General features: G+C 37.4%; 2 protein-coding genes across 4 annotated transcripts; both read left to right on the forward strand.

The window, feature by feature from the left end:
* Positions 1-1,781: 1,781 nt before the first annotated feature.
* LOC104232345 (transcription factor SPATULA-like) lies at positions 1,782-6,304 on the forward strand. 3 transcript variants are annotated; one of them, XM_070168136.1, is made up of 9 exons: positions 1,782-2,322; positions 2,595-2,702; positions 2,875-2,940; positions 3,044-3,109; positions 4,164-4,304; positions 4,461-4,481; positions 4,569-4,638; positions 4,729-4,873; positions 4,959-5,247. In XM_070168136.1, exons 1-9 carry the CDS (start codon positions 1,990-1,992, stop codon positions 5,014-5,016), a joined length of 1,008 nt encoding a protein of 335 aa, XP_070024237.1. In that variant the 5' UTR covers positions 1,782-1,989; the 3' UTR covers positions 5,017-5,247. The 3 variants fall into 3 exon arrangements, with proteins under 3 accessions (XP_070024237.1, XP_009783823.1, XP_009783822.1); XM_009785521.2 differs by lacking the exon at positions 4,959-5,247 and adding an exon at positions 5,610-6,304 and having other exon boundaries at positions 1,786-2,322; positions 4,164-4,481; XM_009785520.2 differs by having other exon boundaries at positions 1,791-2,322; positions 4,164-4,481.
* A 226-nt stretch (positions 6,305-6,530) lies between these two features.
* LOC138885419 (uncharacterized) lies at positions 6,531-7,184 on the forward strand. The gene has a single exon (XM_070166365.1). It carries the CDS (start codon positions 6,531-6,533, stop codon positions 7,182-7,184), a length of 654 nt encoding a protein of 217 aa, XP_070022466.1.
* Positions 7,185-12,691: the final 5,507 nt, after the last annotated feature.

Consider the following 12,691-nt stretch of genomic DNA (forward strand, 5'->3'; position numbering starts at 1 on the left):
ACCTATTCCCTCAAGCTAAGGTTAGACCAAACACTTATCTTGATTCCACGACCAAAATCAAGCCTCAATTACCGTTTTACCTCTCGGTTCCACTTCCAATCCGCTTGTATCTAGTGATAATTAACTTAATAACATCAATAAATGCTAAAGTACTCAATTCTCATGCTTAATAATAGATTTCCCAATATTTTCCCAAAAAGTCAAAAACCGACCCCGGGTCTGCTTGGTCCAAACTCAAAATTCGGACCAAAAGCCGATTACCCATTCACCCCCGAGCCCGGATATACAATTGGTTTTGGAATCCGACTTCAATTTGAGGTCTAATTCTGCAAATTTCGAAATTCTTAAATTCTCCCCCAAAACACGTAATTCCCCATGAAAATCCCTAGACTTTGTGATGAAATCTTGTAAAAAGATGAGATAGATTGAAAGAAATGAGTTAGAAATCACTTACCTATGATTTGGAGAAGTTTGGGTCTTTGGAAGATAGCCTATGGAGGTTTAGGGTTCGAGAGATTTGAAAAATGGGTGAAAATCCCGTCTAAGTCCCAACTTAACAGCTGCAGATTTTGCAATTGCGACTAGAGCTTCGCCTTTGCGAAGCTCGCATTTCACAAATGCGAACCTTCCGCACTTCTGCTGCTGTCGCAAATGCGAAGTTACCCCTGCCCTGCCTTCTTCGCAAATACGAAGAATCATTCGCAATTGCGAACATGCCCAGGTCTAGCTTACTTCGCAATTGCGATAGAAGCCTCGTCACAAATAGTGACATCCTAAAGTAAAAATACTTTTGCAAATAGTGAGTGAAGTAAAAAGGAAAGCACAAAGAAAAGAAAATGGATACTGAAATGGGGCAGAGTTCGATAAAAGTGGAGTGTATATACTCTCTGAAACTGAGCTAGTTGAAGAGCATGTCCAGTATTGTGCCTCACGTGCGCCAGAAAGTTGGCTTCACCTGACACTGTTTAGAGATAGAAGTTCAATTTTCCTATTCACCCCGTCTTCTCCAATAGCTGCCCTCTGTCAATTTCTATTTTTTGGTGTTACAATTTACCAACCCCCCAATGCTTCAGTTCTCATAACCTAAAGAAGACCAGCCAAAGCCTATGTTTTTTGTTTTTCATTTGGCATCTCATTTTTACATTTGGACTTAGATTAAATTCAAATTCTTGACAAAAAGTTTTACATTGGGGTAATACACTTCCTAGCGATTCCAAAAGAGATCGAAGCTAAAATTCTTATTAAAAATAAAGAAATATTTATATTTCCATCATAGCCCTTATTTGGTCAAATTCTTTACCACTTGCCGGTTACTCCTACTAATCTATTCTAATATTACCGTTATTTCACTTTATGCGATCATGTTTAACATTTAAGGAAAAATATTTTTTTAAAGTTTATAATCTTATATAGTATGTCACTATATTTGTATGATTATAAAAAATTTAAAATTTATAGTCTTGAATAAAATATACGTAACATTTTTGTCGCTATACAAATTAGTCATTAAAAATAAAATGAAAAATCTAAGTGAGGTTATTTTCAAATTTTGGGAAAAGTCGTTCTTTTTTTAAAGTAGACTAAAAAAATATAATCACCGACACTGAAACAATATCACTCCGTTTTCTTTCTGTAGTTAAATAGGTGTATATGACAAAGTATATACAACCTATATTTGAACATACTTTGATCAAGAAAGAAAAACGGGACAGAGTAATTCAAATGATTTATTCACTTTAATGCAAATTCGCCCACAATCTCTTTCAGGCCTATGTCTGTTACTTCAAGCATGGTTGGCTAATAAATACACTCGTTCGGGGCAATAACCCAAAATGTCACTTACTCCTAGACTCATATAAAAAGAGTAAGAGAAAATTGCACGCCTTTGGGAATTGGTTTTGTCTCTACTTCTTCTGCTCAAGCTGCACTTGATCTTTCTCACTTTTTAATGCTGTGATAAAAAAACCGTCTTGTTTCTGTATCTCTATAATGGCCAACAACAATATTTATCATCACAATGCTAGTTCTTCTTTTTCTTTGACTGAACCTGACGATATTTCTGTTTTTCTTCGTCATATTCTCCATCCTTCATCTAATTTTGTGACCCATGAAATGCAATATTCCTCATCGCTACCTCATCTTCTGCCTAAAAATCAACATGGCCTTGATATATCGAATGGCGAGTTATCCTCCGTATTAAATTCGTCGGCTGGAGGCATTTTCTCGTCTTCTTATGGGGCTTATAATGTCCCAGCAAATGTTTCTTCTTCATCTGTTGGGACTATGGACAACGAACCTGATGAGTATGAATGTGAAAGTGAGGTATTTCTACACACTTCCTACTTAGTTTTTCATAAATTTACCAATTTATTAAGTTCCCAATCTGGCGTTTTAAAGTCTTTTCTTTACCCGAGCCGAGCCGAGCCGAGCCGAGGTATATCGTAAATAATCTCTTTGTCCTTCTAAGGCAGGGGCATACATGCTACCCTCTCCCCATACCCCACTCGTGTGAGTTGTTGTTATTGTTAATTTTGTGTTTTTAAGGCCTGGCATTGAACTACTAGTTGAGATAACACTAATTCTTTATGCTACAGGGTGGTACTGAGGACTTGGGGGTGGAAGCTTCAACACAACCACCACCACCTAGTAACACTAATTCCAAGAGAAGCAGAGCAGCTGAAGTCCACAATTTGTCTGAAAAGGTAACAAGTTTCTTTTATCTAGTTTATGGTTACTAGTAGTATGTTATTTGAACGCACAATTTCAAAAATTATAAGAAATTCTGTACTAAAAGTTTTCAAGAGCAAACCCACTAAGTTTAAATCTAGAATCTGCCTCTACTTACCACTGTTGTTATTGGTATATACTTGGCAGAGGAGGAGAAGCAGAATTAATGAGAAGATGAAAGCATTACAAAATCTTATTCCAAATTCTAACAAGGTGAGGAGTTGCCTGTTTAGCAATTTTGAAACTAGAAAATGATTTATCAGCATAGTTGAAGATTGATAGTGAGTTAATTATTTTCTAATGGATTTCTGGACAGACCGATAAGGCTTCAATGCTTGATGAAGCTATTGAGTACCTCAAGCAGCTTCAGCTCCAAGTACAGGTTTGCTGCTTGTGATTGTAATATACGTGGGCTAGGTTCTAGCTTTTTCCAAAGGGATTTTATTATAAATTTTCTGCAAGTATGTTTTGGTTATTTCTATGTTTGATAACAGCTAACAACATTAGATGGATTTGCTTTTTATTCCTGTGTTTGATGACTATTCCTTTCCTGGTTATGTATTCTGGTTCTAAAGTATTGAACACTTTGATCTTAGTGTTTTTGTTTGGGATACAATTTCCCCCACCGGTGCGCCGTGTTTTTGTAGGTTTATAAATGATGATGCAGCAAAAAAAGTTGGAAAAATAGTTTAAATCTCTTGAATTTTATTAAGCATAGCCAACTTGAAAACTGAAAATCTGCAGAGTAAAATTCAAATGCCTAAAATATCTCAGCTAAACTTTTCTAATAGAAATTTAAATTTAAACAAAGTAGATTCCTCCTACAACTAAATAACTTATTATTCTAGCAAATCAGCAGTAACAGTCTAACAGAAGCAATATTTAATACTAGTTTTTATAAGCACTACTCTAATAGCTCAGCCAGAAGTGCAGAACCTGATCAAATATCTATGTTCACCTTTCATGTCATCTGAATAATGTTGGCTTTCTTTTTCTGTAATGTTCAATAGGAGCTAGTGTTATACTTTAAGCTATTCTAATCGTTCAGTAGGTTGGGGACTTCTTTCTCCTATGGATAATCAGTAGTAGGAACTGGGTAAGTGTTGAATGACATTGGCATCATAAGTGACACATTGGCTTGAAAATGTTTATGTGGAAAATTTTGAATGAGAAAACTAAATTTCTTGTTCCATACCTGGAAAGTTTGTTTTCGCATTGGTAACTTATAATGGAAAGATTAGAGAGAAATGAAACTGGATACATCAACATTCGATTCAAGATTCTTTGGATGGTCATTAACGTGTTCTCTACCTCCTTCGTCATCGAAAATTCTTTTGGCTAATCTATAATTCAGGATATTTCCTAGATTGGTGTAGATCTGGAGTTTGTTTTAAGTTGTTGTGATTTGTAGCGTGATAGTGTGCTTCAAATATCAGATGTTGACAATGAGAAATGGGTTAAGCATGTATCCTCTGGGCCTACCACGAGTGTTACAGCAAAATCAAGTCTCCCAGCTAAGTATGGGTTTATGCGAGGGGAATGGATGCACAAATGCTAAAGCGGCTGGGGCTCTCCACGTAAGCCAAGACACTTTGTTAAATGCCATTTTTAGTCCATCTGAAAATCGTACAGAAACAAAGCTAACACCAGTGGAAACTATGTCAAATGTAAACCATTCAAACAATGCTTTTGAGTCAGAGTCATCGATCAATGTTCACCTTGATCCCTTTCAGTTCTCAAGATCTACCAGTAAGGTTAGTAGAATGTGACCTATTGGACTACGTACAGATTAAGGAATCAATATATAACCATTTGACATTCACATTCTGTTTTTTGCATAGGGAATTTTGAGGGAGGATTGGTTACCTTTACATGAAATGAGCGAACGACAATCCAAAACTGTATCAATTGGTAAGTTGTTTGCTTAACATCCTTATCTATTTGACAGTTTTTTGCCTTGGATCCTGTTCTCTTTACCATTGTTGTTTCATTGTGTAATAGGAGAAAACTTGGCATCCTCAGTTCCCTTTGATGCATCTGAGTTGAAGAGAAATACTCTAGAAGCATGCTTGCTTCGATATCAATCTGGAGCTATGAGTGAAACCAATATGGATTGTGACCAACTTCTTGCCCCACAATTGTATTGGTAATTAGCTCCTGGCACAAGTGCTTTTCTACAAAGATTTTTAAAAAAAAAAATCTATTACTAATTTTCCTAGTTCTATTGTCAGCCATGCTGGGAGAAGTACATCTGTTGACACTATCAAAACCGAATGCAGTAACTTCTGAAATTTTGGTTGCATCATCTTGCTGGAATTTGTCGAAGAAATGACATGTATCTTGCTGCTTAGGATAATGTTTAATGTAGCTAATTTATAGGTTCAAACGCCATTCTATGGACCGACTCATGTCTGCATTGCTTGTACTGTTTTTTTTAATGTAAAATATGGCATATAAATGTAAAGACTGGACTATATTCTATCTTGTTAAGTCGAGTAAGTAGCATATACTTCTTTCATACTCAGATTTGTCCGATTAATCTAAAGCTGATTTGACAAGCTTCATGCACGTAGTTCAGTTAGTGGATGAACTGTGAACTACTAATCAAAAGAAACAAGAAGAATCAGTACAGTTTTATACATACACACATAAGATCAAAGGTTTTCTTTTCTTGTTGAGCAATGAGGAAATGTAGAGATCTCTATGATAATTTAACAGTTGTCACCGTTGCTCATAAGAATATGTCGTGTGGTTTGTTTGAATCAAGTTCATTGCTTGTGAAGTTCGTCATACTTCAAACGTGTTACATCATAAAGAATATGATGTAAGAGGTAAAAGGTGTTAGATCATGTTTTAATGATGCAAATAATATACATGTGCAGAAATTCAAGTTCAAGAAGTAAAGAAGACTGCTGAAATGGTTCATGATGAACAAGGAAAGAAATCAATCAGCATGTGATCAGCAAATCTGGATTGGTCTCGCAAATCTGGGCGCAATCTAATCAACGAATCAATCAGCGATAACAATGATTAGCTGAGCTGGAATAAATCAAATAAGCCTTGGACAAAGGCAAGAATCATGGGCAGAATCACGGAAGACTAAAGGATACGAGGAGATCTGGGAAGCGACCACATTTGGAAGATCCAACAATCAAGGAGAAATCAAGTGAAGCAATCCTCTGCTGAAGGAAAGCAATCAAGAGAAGCAACGGCTCATTCCTTATTCTTGGAAAGAATTGATTCTTTCCAAGGATCAAATCTCTTGGGTTGTCAAGCCTCTACCATCCATCAAAGTATTTATACACCCTTGTAAACCCTAGCTTAGACATACTTTGATCAAACCAAATCACTCTCTTCATTCTACTGCAAACAAGCATTGTAGTTCACTAAGATCTGATGTGTAACAAGTTAGGGATAGAAAGAGAGCACACAACTGGTGAGGCATTGTATCAAAAACGAGTGTTAGAGAAACTGAGCGATATACACAACATCTGTACTTGGAGGATACTCATTTACTCCCTTGCAACCCAAGAGGACTGGATTAGGATTCACATTGAATCTGAACCAGTATAAAAATCCCGGTGTTTTTAATTCCTGCAATTATTTTCGGCATTTTACCTTACGTTACCACATCTGCTAAATTATCATATTCAGTCGACTACTCAAGTTATAAGTCAACTTATAAGCAATTGATTTTAAGTATTAACAATTCACCCCCCCTCCTCGCCCCTCTTGTACTTTCAATTGGTATCAGAGCAAGGCTCACATTTTACCTTTTGCTTAACAGCTTGTGAGAAAAGATCATGGCAAATCAAATTATCATAGGAGCTCTCTTTCAGGAAGGAACTTCACAAGTTAGACCACCATACTTCAATGGACAACATTTCTCTCACTGGAAAGTACGAATGAAAACCTTTGCTAAAGCATACGATGTCAAAGTCTGGAGAGTCATTAAAAAGGGAAACTATCCCCTACCTGCTAGCACTCCACCACTTGTTGATCTTGATGATATCGATTCATACTCAAAGGAGCAACTGGAAGCGGTACAAGTGAATAACAACGCAAGAAATCTGCTCAATGCTATAAGTGGTGAAGAATACTTGAAAATATCGAGTTATGATACAGCTAAAGAGATGTGGGATAAACTTGAGGTCACCTATGAGGGAACCAGCAAAGTAAAGGAAACTCACATCAACATGCTAGTTCATGACTACGAACTCTTCTCAATGAAAAAAGGAGAATCCATTGAAGAAATGTTTGCTAGGTTTAGTAAAATAATTAGTGACTTAAAGGCATTTGGCAAGCCCTATACCAGTGGTGATCAAGTCAGAAAAATTCTCAGAAGTCTGCCAACCACTTGGCAGACCAAAGTAGGCACACTGGAATCTCAAGATCTAAATAAATTGTCCTATGATGAACTGCGAGGAGAACTCATTTCTTTCGAAAGGATCATTTGAAAAAGACAAATCAAGAGGAGAAAAAGAAAATAGTTGCATTCAAAACCTCTACTGAAATGGCTAAAAATGAAATTGATGATCCTGAAGCTCTACAAGAAGAGATTGCTATGATGTCTAGAAATATGCATGGGCTGATGAGAAGATACAGAAACACAAAGAAAGGAAGATTCTCACCAAGACGATCCAGGTAATACAATGAACAGGATAAGAACGATGGAAAATGCTACGAATGTGGAAAATTTGGGCACATTCAAGCTGAATGCCAAGAACTGAAAAGGAAGATCTTTAGAGGCTTCAACAAGAACAAATCTTTCAGAAGCTGGAGCGAAGAGGACAAATCAGACCACGAAGAAATAGCAAATCTTTGTTTCATGACAATTCTGGAAAATGAAATAAACAAAACCTCAGGATGCTGGACAGATGAAGATGATTCAGATGACGAGAACTGTCTCATGGCACGGGGTGAAACTAGTGAGGTAAGATCTTATGACTGCTAAAGATATAATGAATTGCAGGATATTCTTGATTCCACCTTAAAAGAGTCTCAAAAAATGATGAATGAACTTAAGATACTCACTAGGGAGGTTAAAGACTGGAAACTCAAACATGAAGTATGTGAAATCGAAAAAGAAGTACTTCAAGAAGAGTTTGAGGAATTGCAAATGCAGCTTAACAGCTTGCAAAAATCCACCAGTCATAGTTCTGTTAGGTCAAACCAGACGACTTACAAGTCAATTGGAAAGGAACCAATCAGAACTAAGTCGACCAGTCGGTCGGACCAGATGACTTACAAGTCAACTGGGAAAGAACCAGCTAAATCTAAGTCGGCTAGTTCTAACACTTATGAAAACAGGTCTGGAGCTAAATGTCATTAATGTAATAAAAGTGGGCATAAATATTCCGGTTGTAGCTTTCGTAAATCAAATGTATCAGGATGGGTTTGGAAACCAAAAAATTCTGAACCAAGCAACACTAACCCACCAGGACCTAGGAAAGCTTGGGTACCAAAAAAAAAGTGATCATCTTGTCTTGCAGGAACACCACAGAGTAAGCCGCAAAGGAAAATGGTATCTAGATAGTGCGTGTTCCAGTCATATGACAGGTGACAAAAACCTGTTCAAGGAAGTTACAAAGATCGATGGAGAAAGTGTAAAATTCGGAGACGATTCAAGGGGCAAAATAGTTGGCTCTGGAACAATTCTTTTCAATAACAACTGTGACATTACTGAAGTATATCTCGTTGATGGCCTAAACTACAATCTCTTGAGCATAAGTCAACTCTGCGACTCAGGATATGAGGTAAAGTTTAAGAGAACAGGGTGTGCTATTGAAGACGAATCAGATAAGATAATTCTTCCTGGAAAAAGGTATGGAAATGTTTATATACTTGATGGTTTTGAAAAGATAGATGGTCACATTTGCTTATCCTCTATGTCTGATGATCCATGGTTATGGCATAGAAGACTTGGCCATGCTAGCATGCATTTGATTGAAAAACTGTCCAAACATGATTTAGTTATTGGTTTGCCTAAACTGAATTTCTCTAGAACTCATATTTGTGATGCATGTCAAATGGGTAAGCAAACCAGAAATTCTTTCAAAAATAAAGATATATTATCTACTTCAAAACCTTTGCAATTACTTCATATGGATTTATTTGGGCCTACTAGAACTGCTAGCATAGGAGGTAAGAGGTATGCTTTTGTTATTGTTGATGACTTTTCACGTTTCACCTGGGTAATCTTCTTGTATCATAAGGACGAAGCCTTAAGAAATTTTGAAATTTTCTGCAAAAAGGTTGAAAGAGAAAAGGGATATCTGATCTCAAAAATTCAGAGTGACCATGGAGGAGAATTTAAAAGCAGAGCTTTTGAAGACTTCTGCAATGATCAAGGATACACTCACAATTTCTCTGCACCACGCTCACCACAGCAAAATGGGGTTGTGGAAAGGAAGAACAGAACTCTCCAAGACATGGCAAGAACCATGCTACTAGAACATTAATTGTCAAACCATTTCTGGGCAGAAGGCGTAAGTACTACTTGTCACATCCTCAACCGTTGCCTCATAAGGCCAATTCTAAAGAAGACCTCTTATGAACTCTGGAAATGTAAACGTCCAAATATCAATTACTTCTATCCCTTTGGAAGCAAATGTTTTATTCACAATAACGGTAGAGATAATCTTGGAAAGTTTGACCCAAGAAGTGATGAAGGTATCTTTCTTGGTTACTCTTTAAATAGCAGATCTTTTAGAGTCTACAATAAACGTACTTTATGTGTAGAAGAATCTGTACATGTTATATTCGATGAAAATAATCCCTTGGTCGAGAAAAGGAACTACTGGAGGTGACGAAGATCAAACTCAAGAAGCTCAGGACAAAGGAAAATCATAGGAGTGGACTAGCACATCTGGGGTGATCGAGTCAACTAGAGAAAATAGCAGCAATACTCCAGACCCACAAGTCAAGTCGACTACAAATATAATTCTACCAAATGAATGGATAAGCGAACCCGAATATCCTCATAAATTTATTATAGGGGATCCAAACGAAGGAATGAAAACCAGGGCTGCGCTCAAAAAGAAAGCAAATATTACATTGATTTCTCAAATTGAGCCAAAAAAGGTAAAGGAAGCACTGAAGGATTCAAGCTAGGTGCAAGTCATGCAGGAGGAATTAGATCAGTTCAGCAAGAATCAAGTGTGGAAACTAATACCCAAAGCTGATAATGTGTCTGTGATCGGAACAAAATGGGTATTTAGAAACAAACTGAACGAGGATGGAAAAGTCATAAGAAATAAAGCGAGACAAGTTGCTCAGGGCTATTCACATCAAAAAGGAGTCGACTATGATGAGACTTTCGCCCCAGTAGCTCGTTTGGAGTCTATACGAATTCTTCTAGCATACGCATCCTTTAAAGGATTCAAGCTGTTTCAAATGGATGTTAAAAGTGCCTTTTTGAATGGATTTATCGAGGAAGAAGTTTTTGTAAAACAGCCTCCAGGCTTTGAGGATTCAAAATTTCCATACCATGTATACAAGCTTACCAAAGCACTGTATGGGTTGAAACAAGCTCCACGTACCTGGTATGATAGGCTGAGTGCTTTTCTTATTGATCATGGCTTTACCATAGGTAAAATAGACACTACTTTGTTTATTAAATGATCATCAGAAGGTAATCTCATTATTCAAATTTATGTTGATGATATTATATTTGGTAGTGCTAACCATCTTATGTGCAAGGAATTTTCAAATCTTATGCAAAGTGAGTTTGAAATGAGCATGATGGGTGAACTAATGTTCTTCCTTGGGCTACAAATCCAACAAACCGAAGAAGGAACTTTTATTTGTCAGACCAAATATACAAAAGAGCTGATTCAAAAATTTGGTATGAACAATGCAAAATCAATTGGCACTCCTATGAGCCCCGCTACAAATCTAGACAAAGATGAACAGGGCACACCAGTTGATGAAACCAAAAACATGGGAATGATTGGATCACTATTATATCTGACAGCAAGTCGACCAGATATTATGTTCAGCATATGTAAATGTGCCAGGTTTCAGTCAGCTCCTAAGGAGTCATATTTGACTGCTGTAAAGAGAATCATTCGATATCTCATTGGAACTGTATCTCATAGATTGTGGTATCCTCGCTCTAACTCTTTTAAATTAGAAGGTTTTTCAGATGTTGATCTTGCAGGTGATAAAGAAGATAGAAAGAGCACTAGCGGCACTTGTCAATTACTAGGAAAAACATTAATATCATGGAACAGTAAAAAGCAAGCATCAGTCGCCTTGTCCACTACTGAAGCTGAATACATTGCTATTGGACAGTGTTGTGCACAACTATTGTGGATGTCTCATTAATTGGGTGACTATGAGCATTCGTTTAAACCTATACAAATTTTTTGTGATAATTCTAGTGCTATTTGTCTTTCAAAAAATCCTGTGCATCATTCTAGAACAAAGCATATAGATATTAAGCATCATTTTATTAGAGATCGTGTTCTTAAGGGAGATATAGAAATAGCCTTTGTTGGCACCTCTTCTCAATTAGCCGATATTTTTACTAAGCCTTTGTTAGAAGAAAGATTTTGTACTTTGAGAAAAATTTCTAATAACTCTTAGGACCTATGTGCTCAATTACTTTAAAGTGCTACAATTGTCCTTCTCCCACGCATTTATTATGGCTCCGATTTTTCCCCTCTCTTTTCACTTCGTTCACAGTTCGAAGATGGAAAGCCAATCACCACGTCTTCTCAACTGACAACTTTTTCTTTTCTGTACTCAACCGTCAAAATCCTCTTCTTAAGTTAGAAAACCCTTTCGGTCACTCTCATCTCCATCTTCTCTCCAAAACCTCGAGCAAATCCCCTCTTCTACAATGGCAAAACACTTCAAGAATCCCTCTGTCTCCACCAGAAAAAGTACCTGCTCTAAGGCGAACCCCCCTTCTGCGCCTCCTGAGCAAGTAGACCTAGGGTCTGATCACTCTGAAGGTTTCGCCTCATCTCAGGGTGATTTCTCTGAACACTCCCAATTTCTAGGAGAAAAAGCCTTAGGCAAACGACCCATGGAAGATCCTCCCATTTCATCCACCCCAAGGAAATCAAAGGTTGATTTCTCTGCCTCACTCAAGTTGGACCTAAATTTCTGGGATACCCCAAATAGGGATCTTTTCATTACTCTTAAGGACAAGCCCATCGCCCATGGAAGGGTCATGGATCTTGATGATATGGAAGCCCTCAATTGTAAGGTTAAAGAACTCTTTGTTTATCAAGGGTGGAAAAAATTCCTCTTTATTCCTCCGCCTAAGGTATATGAACCCCTGGTCAAAATGTTTTATGCAAATCTTCGCTCTAGTAAACCAGATAGGCTAGAATCTCTAGTGCTAGGTAAGCGCATTGTTCTTGATTGTGCCTTGTTTGACTCTCTTTTCCAATGTCGTTGCTCTAGTTTCCCTACTCTTTTTAAAAATGTGTGGCCTGAGGATTTTGAAATTTCTTTTGACCAAGACAAACAGTGCAATGTTAAGTGTCCCTCTGAAATTCTTCCAAACCAATTGGGCCCCAGTGATGTAAGTTTTGAAACTCGGGTTCTAGCCCATATTGTGGCAACCACCCTGCTTCCTCGTACTGGTTCCTTTTCAACTTTCTCTCAAAGGGATACATTCTTTGTCTACTGCCTCATTACCAAACTCAAACTCAAGCTTTCCTCCTGGGTCATCAATTTCATGATAAAAAGTGCTGAAGATTCCACTAGTTTACCTTATGACATGGCAGTCACTCATATTCTGGAAGCCCATCAAATTTTTCTGTCCAACTATCCCTTCATTACTGTCTCCAAGTCCTATAATTCTAGAGCTTTTGCTAGTATGGGCTATGTGAGTATCAAGGGCTCCTGGGTTAAGAAAAGTGAGAGTGAAGCAAAGCAGGCCCCTATGGAAACCATACCTTCATCAGTTGTTCCTCCTCCTACTCTTGTCAGTTCTGAGCTTAGTGAG

This window comes from Nicotiana sylvestris, chromosome 2, assembly GCF_000393655.2.
Source record: "Nicotiana sylvestris chromosome 2, ASM39365v2, whole genome shotgun sequence".
NCBI classification, from domain to species: domain Eukaryota; kingdom Viridiplantae; phylum Streptophyta; class Magnoliopsida; order Solanales; family Solanaceae; genus Nicotiana; species Nicotiana sylvestris.

Coding starts and splice junctions, on each gene's coding strand:
- LOC104232345 (XM_009785520.2), top strand. CDS start 1,990: ATGGCCAACAACAATATTTATCATCACAATGCTAGTTCTTCTTTTTCT. Junction 2,941..3,043: donor TTATTCCAAATTCTAACAAG/GTGAGGAGTTGC, acceptor ATTTCTGGACAG/ACCGATAAGGCTTCAATGCT. Junction 4,639..4,728: donor ATCCAAAACTGTATCAATTG/GTAAGTTGTTTG, acceptor ATTGTGTAATAG/GAGAAAACTTGGCATCCTCA.
- LOC138885419 (XM_070166365.1), top strand. CDS start 6,531: ATGGCAAATCAAATTATCATAGGAGCTCTCTTTCAGGAAGGAACTTCA.